The following is a 14886-nucleotide window of genomic DNA, read 5'->3' as shown; positions in this document are numbered from 1 at the left end:
GGTCCCAGGATCAAAACTTGGCTCTGATACCAAACTGACACACCCCAACCCAGAATGTCCACCTGGACACCGAATCGAGCTGTGTTGGCCGACATTCGGATGGTGACGAAGCCATAAAGTGTGGTGATGTGGAAAATGTGAATAAATTTAAACCTAAAAGTGCCTAAATACAAAAGTGCGCTGGTGAGCAGGAATAAACCAATTTCACACGTGATGTCAGAGCATAAGTAAAGTACAGTAAAGTAGGATGAGAATTATATCATTGAAGGTGATCTTCAATACCAATATTTGCTAATAATCCTCGTCGATACAAAAGCTCAACCATTAAAACCTGGAAGGGCAAAAAACAAGGGTGAGTGGACCTAAAAATAAAATTTTGTAAAAACCTTTTCCAAAATATACATTCTACATATAGTAAGACAATACTTACTATAACCTGCAATACCTCAAGAATTCATTATGACACAATATCTCGTAAATAAGTGCATGACGATCATAATCACAAAATCTCGCATAAGCAAACATATTATATCGAGTGCTCATCAACACATGCTGACACACGAGTTCATGCAGAGGTATTCTGACATGAACATGACTGGGTGTAACAATGATATACGCTATAGTACTACAATCATGTGAAGACTGGCGCTATGCACAACAAATACGAGTTGAAGTTGCCTATGGCAACCTGTACGACGGGATTGGCACCTACAATGGATCCAAAGTGAGTGTATGGTGCGATGTGCACATACACGTGAAAGACTGGCCTTGGTCCGGGCGAGTACCAACACTGGTGTAGCAAACGATGAGCAAATAACATCAATATAGTCATGTCATAGTAATTCGATAATTCTAGTCAACATAAGAGTAATAAATAAGATATTACTCATGACCGTAATTAAAACCCCATAACAATACACATATATGTGCATCCCGTAGGATTTCTGATAATTTCGTAACTTTTCGTTATTTTGCAAATTCTTATAAGCATTAGTCTAATCTAGGCATGCGTAGGAAATTCTTTTTAAAATGTATAAATGGAAACTAAATAAATATATATAATATGTAGAAGCAAAGACCCACTCATAGATCATGTCGTTGAGTCGAACCCATTCAAACTAGAATAGCCGAAGTCACCAACAATAATCGCACCTAAGCATAATATTAGGATCCATTAGTAAAACTCCACTAAAATGATTAAATTTGGGAAAACGGAGTGCGAATTTGGAATCAAGGCATTGAAATACGCTAAGGTGGGTCCCTGGCATATTTTGCAAAAAGTCAAAAGTTAACCCTAAAAGTCAACCGAGACGCCTCGGTGGTCAACTACATTAAAACTTTGGAATTTCACTAAATGGAGATCAAAAGTGGACTTAAGACGTCGAAATTAGTATAAGAGGGTTTCCGAGACATTTCTGAAAAGCCAACATAAGGAATATCCCAAGAATATTCCAAAGAATAATCTAAGAATATTTCAGAGAATATTCTTAGACTATTCTGAGCCCAATTAGGTAAATGGGCTAACTAGACCATGGGTTAAAGGGTCATGGGTCAATGGCCCAAAAGTTTGCAACAAAGATTTTGGGTCGGGTTTTGGGCTTAAGTAATCGCACCATTGGGTTCCTCGACCATGGCCAGAGTTGGCCGAAAAAGGGCTCGAAAGTTGCCGAAAAATTTGGAAAGTCTTCCCCGCAACGGTTCCTTGTAGGAAGTTTGCGAACTCCGGCGAAAAACATGGCGGCGTTCCCCGTTACGTTTCTGTGCAATATGCATGAAGTCCAGAGAGTGAAAAATCCAAATGAGAGAATGGAATGAGTTATTTTGTGATTGAAACTCATTCAAACGACGATGGTGGTGGTTCGGTGTTTGCCACTGCACCATCTCAGTGCATCCCAAAGAGACAGGAGAGTAAGAAAGTTTGACGGGGATAAGAGAAAGACTGAGGGAAGAGGGAAGAGAAAGAAAACCCAAGTGGTGGTTTGGTGGAGCTCGCCAAAAAAGATGGCGAGTTGATGGACCCTGGTGTCACCATTATTGTTGTAGGGTGAGACACGGGAAAGAGGTGAGGGAGAAGTGAGAGTAACAGAGAGAGAAGATAGAGAGAAGAAAAAGAGCGTCTAAGAGTGGTGGAAAAGATGAAACATGGTAAGAAGATAGTGGAGAGTTTGTGTGGTTATGGGCCCCACAGGCCAAAAAAATTATAAATATTTAAAATATCCACTGAGAAAATATTAAAATAATAAATACCCAATATTCAAATTTCATGGAACACCCTTAAATTTCGTAGTTATGTAAAATCTTTATCGTAGCTCCAAATTCGATTATGTGCCTACACGTTTGTATCGTTGAGTAATTCGAGGTTACGGTAAAATAATAGCTCATATGTGTTCCAAAATGACAGTCAACAAAAGTCAACAATCTCGCCTCTAGGGGCATTTTCGTCCATTCACTCCTTTAAAATTAATAAAATCGTAAAATTAGGGATGGGTTGTCACATGTCGGAAATTGGGCTAACAAAATTTTAGGTCAAAATCTCAAATTTCAGCCCAAAAACCAAAATTCAATCCTGATCCGTCCTGAAATATCGAAAACATTTCGGGAATTCCAAAATTCGACAATATCGAAATTTCGGTTTAGAATCGGTATTCGGATTCCTATTTTGAAAAGTGTTAGTTCGGGCTTCGAGATCCCACTTTTGGTTTAGGATCCTATACTGAACCAACCCTAATAGAATCTTATGATCCGATGAATAAGTTTTCATTTGATGTTGAATTGTGTCCATTAGATTAAGATTATTTTTTGTTTGGTTACTCTTCATCACAACTAAAATAAATTTAATGTACATAGTGAATTCTTTTTTCTTTTATACAAGAGATATTGTGTCCATAGGCAATTTTGTAATCTAGCTTTAGACGAGTTAAATTTTTTTTATGGGTGACTTGGCCGTTGTGTGGTCTATTTGGTAGTTCACTAGAGTGTTGAAGGTGAGTTGGTTGAGTTTGTTGGATCTACTATTAAATGGTGATTTTGGGATCATAAGATGATTCAGAGCTAAGATGTCATTCCATGCAAAGTCCAGATAGAAGCATAATATATTCTTTCATATTAATGTGTAGCACTGTATGCAAGTGATTTTTATAGTTTCTTTTAGTTTCTTACTGCTTTTGGGATTATTATTTTGCAGTTTTGGATTTTTATTTGCAAGAACCCCATCGTTGGAATTATGTTCTTCTTTTTTTTTTCTTTTTTGATAAACTGAAGTATTATAACCAGGGGAGCCAAGAAAGCCAAAGAAACGGCAAACAGAGCAAAAGATATATGAGGTCAGGGCATACATAGACGCCGCCAAACATGGCACAAATGTTGACCCTACCCCATGATGCCAAAAAACTACGGAGGACATGGTAACCCGTCCTTGTTCAAAATTCTTACAAACAAAGATGGGGGTTTTTCAACCCAAACAGAGTAACACATCTCCGTAGACTAGAACAACGCCATGAAGTCCGCCACTTCATTCCCTGATCTTGGGACCCAAGACCAGGTACATGTGGGTAATGAATTACTAACATCCATTGCCCGAGACAATATGGGGTACACCTCCCAGTGTGCATTGTCCATACTATCCAATAAACAAGAAATTATATGTTTGCAATCATATTCCACAACAACCTGGGATAAATTTTCCTGTTGGGCAAGCAAGCATCCCTCCAGAATCGCAATTGCCTCGGCTGCATGAGCACTTCATGCAACTATCTCCTTTCTTCAAACCGCTAGGCACCTACCCAAATAATCCCTCATCACCACCCCCAATAGCACCACGAAAATTACTTGCCTTCCAGCTAGCATCTACGTTAATTTTTATCATATGTGGGGGCGAAGGGGTCCACGAGCACCGATGCACCTGAGGACGAGAGCTAGGGACCGGAGGGATATTGACCAAAGCTTTGTTCTTCAAGAACAACTCCATATCACAAACTATGGCATTAATTGTCCAGATAGAGGACAGAGGTTTTCGGTTGATAATTGTCTTGCACTGATTTTTCCAGATATTCCAGCATGTAAATGCCACAACTGTAAGGAGAAACTTCTTGTCATCCAAGTTGCCAGAGCACTCCTTAGAAACCATGAGGATCCAGGCATTAAGAGTTGCCATTGCCATTCGATCCACCATGTAGTTTAGCGATCTTCCAAACCAAACCCGAATAGTCCACGGGCAAAGAAGAAGAATATGCTCAATTGATTCCTCATGTTCGTTGCATAAATAATAGATGAGGGAGGGGGAACATCTTCTCTTGAATAGATTCAATTGCGTCGCCAATACACCCTTCAACCTTCTCCACAAGAAATTTCTAATTTTAGGGCGAGCGTTAATGCCCCATATGCACTTCCACACCGAGGGTCAGTTGCTCTAGAGGAATAAGACCTCTGAGATCTACGTTGTTGGGCTCTAACATGTAACCACCAGTACCCGAACTTAACGGAGTACACACCTCATTTATCAATCGACCAAATCAACCTATTCATGTGCCTGGGATTTCCCACCTAAGTCAAGGAGATGGCCGCACACTCCACCTTCGAGATAATGCCGCCAATGGAATCCCATTTCCAGCCATAGGAATATGGCTGAATAATGGAGGAAACCCGTTGATTTGCATCCACAGAAACTTCAGGAATAGGAGTGGGATGACCAATAGGGATACTCGGGATCCATCTATCAATGCAGAGTCATGTTTGATCCCTACTCATAATCTGCCAGTGGGCTACTTTCAATAGCAAATCTTTGCCCTCCAATAAACTGGACCAAGCCTATGAGGCTCTACCGTATTTTTTTGCTTCTAAAAACAATACATTGGGGAAGTAGTGGTCCTTTAAAACCCTGGCCCAAAGAGAGTTGGGGTCGTGGATTAGTCTCCAACATTGTTTCGCACGGAGGGTGATGTCAAATTCCGAAAACCCAATCCCCCTCAACTTTTGCAGATCCCAACATATCCCAACTGACCCAGTGAATGCGTCATTCCTTTTCTTTGTGGCCCCACTAGAACCTGGCAATAGCTGCATCAATATCTATGCACAAATTTTTTGAAAGTTTGAACACATTCATAGGGTAAGTGTGACTGCCTGAATAAAGGTATCCTTTCCAGATTGTGATAAAAATTATTGCTTCCACCTGACGATTTTTGTCATAATTTGATCCTTTACATATGCAAGAGCATTCCTTTTTTATCTTCCCCATATAGTCGGGATACCAAGATAACTCTCGGGATCCTCCACCTTCAACATATGAAGGATGTCACAAAGCTCCTCATAGATCGTCGGTGGAGTATTTGTATTGAAGTAGACAGTGGACTTTTGAAGGCTCACTTCTTGCCCCGAAGCATGGCAGTAGGCATTTAGAAGCTCAACAATATTGGTGCAGTTTGTCTTTGTAGCCTTTAAAAATATTGGAGTATCATCATCAAAAAGAAGGTGGGATAAACATGGTCCATTTCCATTAACATGTATTCCTTCAATAAAGCCCATTTCCGAAGCATTCTGAATGAGCAACAATAAGACCTCGCTAACAATAAAAAATAGATAGGGTGACAATGGGTCTCCCTGCCTGAGTCCTCTAGTCGGCTTGAACTTCTTCCCAGGCCTCCCATTAATTAGCACAGCAAAGTTAACAGTTGTAACACAATTCATCATTACCTGGATCCATATCCCATTGAAACCCATCTTCCCCATAACAGCTTGGAGGAAATCCCACTCCACTCGGCCATAGATTTTGTTCATGTCAAGTTTGATACTCAACTTGAATCTCGTCTTGGTTTTTCTCAATTTCAAGAAATGGAAGGCTTCATGAGCTATAATGATGTTATCCTGAATTTTTCTTCCTTCCACAAATGCATTTTGGCTTGGAGAAATAATAGTTGGAAGGAAATGCTTCAACCGGTTTGCCAAAATCTTCAAAATGACCTTGTATGAGTAATTACAAAGGCTTATGAGAGTGAAATTGATTGACTGATTCGGGATAAGGAGTTTTCAATATTAATACAATGTGAGTCGAATTAAGATCTCTTGTTCTGTTTCACCAAGAATAAGCCCAACTGCTAGACCCCGAACTTCTGGCGAAATGATCTCCTAGAAAGATTGGAAAAAAAAACCCCGAAACCCATCAGGTCCAAGCTCCTTCAGGCTTCCCATCTGAAAAATGGCATTCTTTATCTCCTCATCATCATTTGGCATTGTCAGATTTTCGTTCATTTCCGTTGTAACAACTGGTTTCACACAGTCCAGGAGGGACCCCCAGTCACGGTGACCGTTAGCAGTGAATAAGTTCCTGAAATGATCATCCACCGTACATCTGATACCCCATTCATCCATCATCCGCTGACCATTGGCATTCCTAATTTTTGCAATCATATTTTGTCTCCTTCTTTGAACAGTAGATTGATGAAAAAAGGAAGTATTGGGGTCATCAGCTTGCAACCACCTGATTTGAGATCTTTGTTGCCAATACAGTTCCTCTTGCACCTCCAACCTGTTAACATGCGCCAATGTATCCTTTATTTGCTCCATATTTTCCTCCCAATCCATTTGGAGATCCCCAAGTTTTGTTGTGAGATTCGCAATTTCCAGCTTTCTAGCCTTAAACTTGTCTTTACTCCACTCCACCAGATTTTTTTACAAGTTTCTAGTTTTCTTCTCCATTTGTATCCCCAACACCCATCAACTGGAGTCTCCCAACTTATTTCCACCACTTCCTGCAGCCCTCATCTTTAACCCAGAAAGCTTCAAAGCGAAATGGGGGTTTCCCACGTGGCCTGGCATGATTAGTTGAAACAATCAGGGGGCAATGACCAGACCCCCGGATTGTCTCATGGATGAAATTCGTGTGAGGTCAGAGCTCCTGCCAATGGCCATGAACCAAACCTTTATCCAATGTTTCTTAAACCAATTAGTTATTCTGAATGCCCCTCCACGTGAATCTCAGATTGCTAAATCCTAAATCAATTAGAACCAAATTTGACATGAAGTCCTGCAGATATCGAGGCCTCAAGTGTGATCCCTCACATCCTCCCAATTTCTCAAAATCCCAGAGGTATTCATTTAGGTCTCCCCCACAAAACCAAGGTTGGTCCGAATGTTGTAACACAACCATAGCCCACTTCCAAAAGTCCTCATTCTCAGCCCTATAAGGGTTCCCATACATCCACGAAGCCTGAATCCAATCACAAACCCTTATACTTCTTATCTCTGTGTGGATCAAATTTTTTGAAGAGAGTTTCACATTCACCTCCATAGGATCATTCTAACCAAAGGCTTAGTCCCCCTACGGCACCATTAGGCGAAACATCAAAGCCCTTATTAAAGCCCATTCGCCGTCTAACTCCTTCTATTCTATGGTTTTTCATTTTTATTTTTGATAGAAAAACCATAAACGGTTTATGTTTCCTTATGAGCCTATGTAGAGCTCGAACCATCGTGTCCGACCCTAGACCACAACAATTCTACATGAGCTATCCCATGGCAATTGTGCAGCTATCATAGGTCAGCCGCCACCGTCTTAGGGTGCTTTCCCTTTCCTCCTAGTTATAATAGGGTCAGACTCCTCTTTTTCATTTCCTTCGGCTGATGTCCACACTTCCTCCTGTTGAACAAGTACCTGCTAGAGGTCTTTTTCATCAAATGGCTTACGCTGCCCACCCATTCCGCTAGTCTAATTTCCTGCACTGCTTTTACGTTTTCTCTCGCGACCCTTGGAAATCCTTGCCACTCCTTCTGTTGTTTTTTTGTTAGTGATTGACATGCATTAGTGATCATGCCTTCACCCATTCTCTTCAATCCCAACCCCTCGTAGAGTTTCTCGATTCGTTTTTAACCTACAGTGTCCTAGGTGCTTTGTGCCTCAATGGTAAAGGTTGAGCTCTGCTGGGGCAATGGATCACTTTAATTTCTTCCAATCATAAGTGTGTTTTGCCATCCTGCCTGGGTGCCCCTAAATTTCCTGTTATGTTGTATTGGCATGCCTTATGTTTCACCTCCCAACTCTTGGATTACAACCCCATTAGATTGGGCCACATTATCCATTCTGAATATGTGCCATACAGGCCTTTACCTCGACCCACTTCCTTCAATTATTTGTTTAAGCCCATGTGGGGTTGTTTCCCCAACGGGCATGTGGTAGGCTCCACTCTGAGATGTAGACCTGCTATTTTCATCTATGGAAGTATGAAGAGCATACCTCGTGCTTTGAACTTGCCCATGCATCTGGTGAAGATCGTTGGACCCACTAGGCACTAGGGTACTTTGTCTAGGCATTTCCTCATGCGTGTGATTTCCTATCTCCTGAGCACTGGTTCTTTGCGTGGGTTTAAACATTCCTAGATGTCGACGTTCGATGGGCTATGTCCTTCTCGGTTATGGTTCCTCTTGTTCCTCCATGATCATTTTTGCTTTAGTCCATTCCTTATAGACCAAACCACATCCCTCACCTTACTCAGAGGAGCATTCCCTGTCCGAATGACCGATTCTCCCACGTTTATAGCAAAAGTTTTGTAGGCGTTCATAGCTAAATTATATTCATGTGTCTTTATCTCCATCCCTAAGGAGCCAACACCCAGCCACCAACAGGTTTTTAGTATATTTTGACTCGCAAGAATCCTCTTGCTTTAGCCAGATCCTTCATTACAATGAAATCTCCCACCTCCCCAGCAAGTCTCATGGCGTTCTCCTCCGTACTTAAGAACAAAGGTACCTCTTTCATTTGTACCCAAAATGGGACCATCTGTGCTGGAACTTCCTCTACAGCCAAATCATTAGGCCATCTCTTAATCGAGAAGTTTTGTTTCATCATAGCCCATAGAACCTGGTTAAAAATCCGAGAGGCTGTCTCTTCATCCTTGACGATGATGATGAACATGTTATCCTTCACCCAGGTAATCGTGACCTCTCCTAAATCTTTCCGCACACTTCAGAGTAAACCTGTAAATGGGTCGGGTTCAACCCGACCCGTTAATTTAACGGGTCACCCAAACCCAACCTGTTAAGCTAACGGATCATTCGTTTCAACCCGTTAACCCTTTCTTTTTCTTTTTTCTTTTTTTTTTTTTTTTTTTTTTTTTTAACATTTCATCCAAATCAATTACAGCCTCATTTGTCAATATCCTCGAAGATTTCCTTGAGCTTAAAGTGGTCATTGGTCTGTGCATTTAACATGACCGCGGCGGAGACGATGGGGAGCAAACCCGGCATTTTGTTTTGCTTTGGCAGGATTAAGGGCTTCGAGAGCCTCAGGTGGAGAGCGATGAGCATCTTAACTCTTAAGCCTGTGAATTTTTAAGCTAGAGACGCCATGGTTGTCTCTCTCTCTCTCTCTCTCTCTGTTCTTTTGTGTTGCTTTGCTTGCAGTGTGGCTTTTGAGGAAGTTGAAAGCATAATTTGCACAGAGAAAGCATAATTTGCACAACAAAAGTAAAAAATGAAAAAAAAGGCAGAAGGGAATCAGAGCTTACCAGAGAGAGTGGTGGAGTTCAGTAACAAAATTTAGGGAATAAGATGAGGGAGATAACCAGAGTTAAAAGGAAAGGAGCACACCTATCTCTTAGAGAGCAACGGCGTACGCAAGAGAGAATGGAGAGGGACTGAGGGCTTTCTATTAGGACTATTGAAATTACACATAACGGGTGAAACGGATGGTTAACGGGTTTCACGGGTTCACCCAAAATGAACCGTTATTTAACGGATGATTAACAAGTTGATCCATTAATCACCCGACGCGTTTATCACTCACCTAGAAACTAATTTTAACTGGTCGAGTTGGATCGGGTTGAAAATGTCAGGTCTACTTCAGAGATATTTCTTACTCCCCATTTGTTGAGCTTTTGGTCCACTAGTACCGCACTGACCATCTTCACTCCTTGTTCCATGGTCCATAACTCAAGAGATCTTTCCAACTGTGCCACTAATTCATCCACCGCCGTTTGTGCCATCACTGTAGATTCTCTTCTGATTTTTGCTTCCCACCAACCCAGATCTTCCAAAAGAATTAACTTTTTGTACCCCCAACAACCCAACTGCAAAGTCTGGATTTTTACTAGATGGTTAAAATTCTTGAATCCTAGACACAAGCATAGCCAAAGAACAGATCTGAAGGCCAGGAACACCAGTAATTTTGGAATATTGGCTCGCTTGTCTTGGGTTCCTTTGTTGTAACCAGATCTGGAATTAAATGCTTCTCTTCCGATAGTTAGCTATCTTGTCGAAGGGGTTGTGTTCCCTGGTAGTTTTAACTGTCTTTCCCCTAATAAATTTGCCATTAAAGCACTCCCATCCAGACAATAACTCAGTTCGTAGTGGTTGAGGTATGTCCTAGGTAATCAATTTTCAGATTGGGATGGTGGGTAGGAGCATTCAATGCTCAGATTGGAAATTGATTAGGAAAGTATAAAGATGGTGTAGCTTTCTGGTAGAGAGAAAGCTCTCACAGCGGAGAGAATTGATCAACTGGGGTTTTGAATACATGTTCTTTTTGTATTGAAATCTTATATTTGCCCTTCTCATAAATGAAATATGTCGATCTCTTGGTTAAAAAACAAAAACACTGACGACAATCAAACAAATTCATTTGAAAAGTAAAAAATTTGACCTACCAAATGGAGATATTTTAAGATTGAAAGCGATTTTCTTGTTTGTATATATCATATAAATTCATTTGCAAAATAACAAGAGGAGCTTGGCTCCTTGAGGTTGAGTAGTAGTTGCTCCTCTTCAATTTATTTATTTAGTGTTTGATTTGATTCACAAAATTTTGTATTTATAATCGTAATCATTTATATTATAAATCATTTAAAAAAATCATCTTTACAAAAAATAATTAAAATCATAGTCGTTTAGTCAATCAACAATAACAAATAGGTAAACAATTTATAATTGTTTTACCGAAATCGTCCATTTGTTTTTGTATAGTTTGATAGTTAAATGATCTTATATATGTATACATATATATATTTTTTTTTTGTAAAAATAATTTTAATAAAATAATTTATAACATTAACAGTCCAACTATAAAGCTAAAGTTTCATAAATCAGTCACAAGTTAATTTCATTAAACAATCCAACAAGGTGAAGGCTCCGATCTCGTGGCATCCACAATTTACAACACTTTTCCACTTGTATTAAAAAAATTATAAAAAAAAAAAAAACTGCCAAAAATACAAAACCTGCCCATTTGTATTTTGGGCAATTCTAAGGCTGAGGAGCGAGTGAGGATAGCCCAAAAAGAAAAGCCACCATGTTCTGAGTGGCAGCAACCAAATCCCCCTCTCCTTTTGCCGCAAATCAATCAGAACAATGTCCATTTCCATGACCTTGTTTTCTCCCACAACCCATCTCCCAACCTTCTCTCCTTCCTCCTCATCACACTTCAAACCCCTCCTGACCCACAAGCCTTATCTCTCTCTCAGACCCAAGAACCTCCACAGAGCCTCAGCTGAGAATGGAGCTGGAAGCTCAGCTGCCACTACCGTGGAGCCCAAAGCAGAGCCCGATGTCCCGGAACCCGGCGCCAAGGCGGTTCTTGAGAGCTCTGCTGGGGCTAACGGGTCAGCTGGACCAGCTGAGGAGGTGACGGTGGGGAATTTGTTTGCAGATGGGAGATGGGTCAATGGGACTTGGGATTTGAAGCAGTTTGAGAAAAGTGGCAAAACTGACTGGGATGCTGTTATTGATGCTGGTATGGCTTCTGGGTTTCTTTCCTTTTGTTCTGTAATTGTCTAATTCTTTAATTGTTCCTTGTTTAGCTCTCGCAACTGTTTGATTGAGGGGGAAGCATGATTATGCTGGATTTAGAATGTTTGTGTAGACCGGGGGGAATATCTGCTGAATTTGCAAGACACAAGTGGTTTAATCTGATTTCTGAACTTGCACGTTAATTTTAGAGCTAATAAACTCATGAGTTTTCCTCCCCAAATGTAACTTAGATGAAGAAATTTCTATTAAGTTGCCAAGAAACTGAATTGGCTTTGTCTTAGTGCTTCGTCGAAATCCTTTGTCTCAGACTGTTCTATTTACCTTGATCCTCAAACTTGTGCTGCTTCATTTTCTTATGTTGGTTTTGGTGTTCATAGATGGTTGTGTGCTCACTGTGCACTCATTCCCCTGTTTCTCAACCAATACATTTTTTCGGGCTTCATTTGGGCATCGGAAACTGTAAAGAAAAGAAGTCGTTCACTTCAGAAGTTGGGTGTTATTTCTTCAGGATTTACGCATTCCTCGTTCTAAAGAGTTCTTAGATCCTAAGCATGACCCAAATTTCTATATTAGCTTTATATTATTTGAGAATAAGATCTTCTATCCAAGTCTTTTGTTGATTCTTTTTGCAGTAGAGCATCAATTTCCGCCCCAAATAGAATAGGATTGAATGTACATCTTTAGATGCTTGTGCACCCTTGTATTTACCTAAACAATTTTGTGAATTTCCGAGGTTTCAGTTTACAAAGAAGAAAAACAGCCGAGATGAATCTGTGATTCGTTTGAAGTATTCCTTTGACAAATAACCTGTTATCTGAACTTGTTATCTTTCCTGATAATTCAGAAAATACATGTTTTCTAATGCATCACCATTTTCAGAGGCCAGGAGGAGAAAATGGCTCCAGGACAACCCGGAATCATCCAGTAATGAGAACCCTGTGTTTTTTGACACCTCCATTGTACCTTGGTGGGCATGGATAAAGAGATACCATTTACCTGAAGCTGAACTACTTAACGGTCTGTTCGGATCCACTTATTTTAACTGAAGTGTAATGAAGGAAGAGGACATACGCTAAACTAACATACTTTCTGTAATTTTATGAGTTTCCTGCAGGACGTGCTGCTATGATAGGTTTTTTCATGGCGTATTTTGTTGATAGCTTGACCGGAGTTGGCCTAGTTGACCAAATGGGCAATTTCTTATGCAAAACATTGTTGTTTGTAGCTGTTGGGGGAGTGCTTCTGATCCGCAAGAACGAGGATGTTGAAAACCTAAAGAAACTACTCGAAGAGACGACGTTTTATGATAAGCAATGGCAAGCAACCTGGCAGGACGAGACCCCGGCTAGCAGTAGCAAGAATAAGTAGTTGAATTGTTGATGTTGAGTTTGGACTTTTGAATTTAGGTTGTTTTCTTCTTTGTTCCTTCGGGATTCTATGTAATATCTATGTGCTAATGGATAGTGAAGATTCTGTATTCAACCACTGTATTTTAATAAACAACTTGAGTGAGTTTGATATGTTTTACTTTCAAACGTGGCTCAATAAAAAATGTCATGTATTTTTTATTTTTATAAGCCGAAGAAAAATTAAATACCATGTTTATCGTTAATTAGTTAAATCAATAAAATATGTTCAAGTATCATTTAGCCACATCACAAAGTATCACTACTTAAGTATTATCCTAAATTACATTAGGTTAGAGAATCTCTAATCATACTTTCTATCAAGTTAAATTTTAACTAAAAAGTTATTTTACGAGCTCTCTTAGAAACTTTTCACGCTAATCACATATTCTAATTCGTGGAGTCGTAATGAGTGTGATACTGCTAGGAGATTATTTCTCTCTCTTTCTCTCTCTCTATATTTAGGAGCTCTTAGAGGTGATGTTATCTCTGAGCATAATAGAAAGTGTGATTGGGGTCTGAAGATGAATTTTTTCGACTTCTCCCTATACTTTAGCTAATCTCATTTACAGAGCACATAAAAGAAGATGTTCACATATTAGTAGTGAAAGTGTGAGAGTAGTCTAAATAAGGAATTTGTGATATCGAAGCCATATAATTTAGATGCTCCTCGTCTAGGAGTCCCATTCATGATGATATATCTTTGATTGTATGTCCACACCACATTTTTCTTAACTCCCCAAGCATTAATATCATCTAAGTTTGTCTAGAATTAGCTATGCCTTTTCTTAATCCAAAATAGATCTCAACGTATCTGGATTTTTTTGGATTATGAAATGTGTCACTGCGGTATTCTTTTAGATTATGAAGTGTGTTAATTCAGAGCTCTTTTGATATACATGATTGAATTTGAATGGAATAAATAATTCTCAAATTAAAGAGGATTGAAATTAATAAGTACCGTCTTGCGTTGGCACACTAGCGTTCTTTAATTTGCTTCTTTTATTTAGAATAATTTTTTAGTATTTCTTCAATTTGATTCAATTTTGAAAACAGAACCATGTTTTTAGAAGTGGGATTGATGTGGCCTACAAAACAGAAGCTAAATGAAGACCGAACTAAGTTGCTGGGAAGCTGCAACAACAAAGTCGTGAGCCCAAAATGCTAAGTTTATGCACATATTTTTGGTGTTGGTTATTCAACCCATTTTGTTGTCTCTACATGGCCTAAATAATCAAGGGCCTAAGGTGGGTCCCAAAAATTGTGATCAAAGGTCCAAGCACATTAAACGTTCATTGCTCTGCACTGTCTTGTTACTTCATGCGAATCTCGATTATATTATATAAGATTATTGTTATATGTCATGTCATGACATGTGACGTATGTGCTTTGTCTATAATAATACCTTAATTCTACAATAGCTTATCCACCCATGACATATATATTCTCTTTTTCTATACTGAGACATACGTTTCCCCTGAACCTATTCATGTTGCAACCCGATCCACCTTTTTAGCCATTGAAAATAAGTTATTTTCAGCTCCTCGTATTATCCATAGGACATAAGGAGGTTCCAATCTGTTTATTTACTTGCTAGAAACAAGTAATTTTTGCACACCTTTTTATCCGGCAAAAATAAAAGAGTCTTTACCCTCTATAAAAATAGAGTAAAAATCAATGGAGAGGGGGAGGGTTTCCTTCAGTTGCAAGCATAGAGAAGTACATCTTCTCCTAGCTGCATGAAATCTCT

General features: G+C 39.6%; 1 protein-coding gene across 1 annotated transcript; it reads left to right on the top strand.

The window, feature by feature from the left end:
- Nucleotides 1-11141: 11141 nt before the first annotated feature.
- On the top strand, nt 11142-13215 carry LOC137722640 (light-harvesting complex-like protein 3 isotype 2, chloroplastic). Its single transcript, XM_068461687.2, has 3 exons — nt 11142-11713; nt 12610-12747; nt 12845-13215. Exons 1-3 carry the CDS (start codon nt 11332-11334, stop codon nt 13096-13098), a joined length of 774 nt encoding a protein of 257 aa, XP_068317788.1. The 5' UTR covers nt 11142-11331; the 3' UTR covers nt 13099-13215.
- The last annotated feature ends 1671 nt before the right edge of the window (nt 13216-14886 follow it).

The sequence above is a fragment of the Pyrus communis genome, chromosome 4 (genome assembly GCF_041283825.1).
Source record: "Pyrus communis isolate YQ-2024b chromosome 4, ASM4128382v1, whole genome shotgun sequence".
NCBI lineage: Eukaryota > Viridiplantae > Streptophyta > Magnoliopsida > Rosales > Rosaceae > Pyrus > Pyrus communis.
Note: the sequence above shows the minus strand (reverse complement) of the source record. Positions and strands in the feature narration are given on the sequence as shown.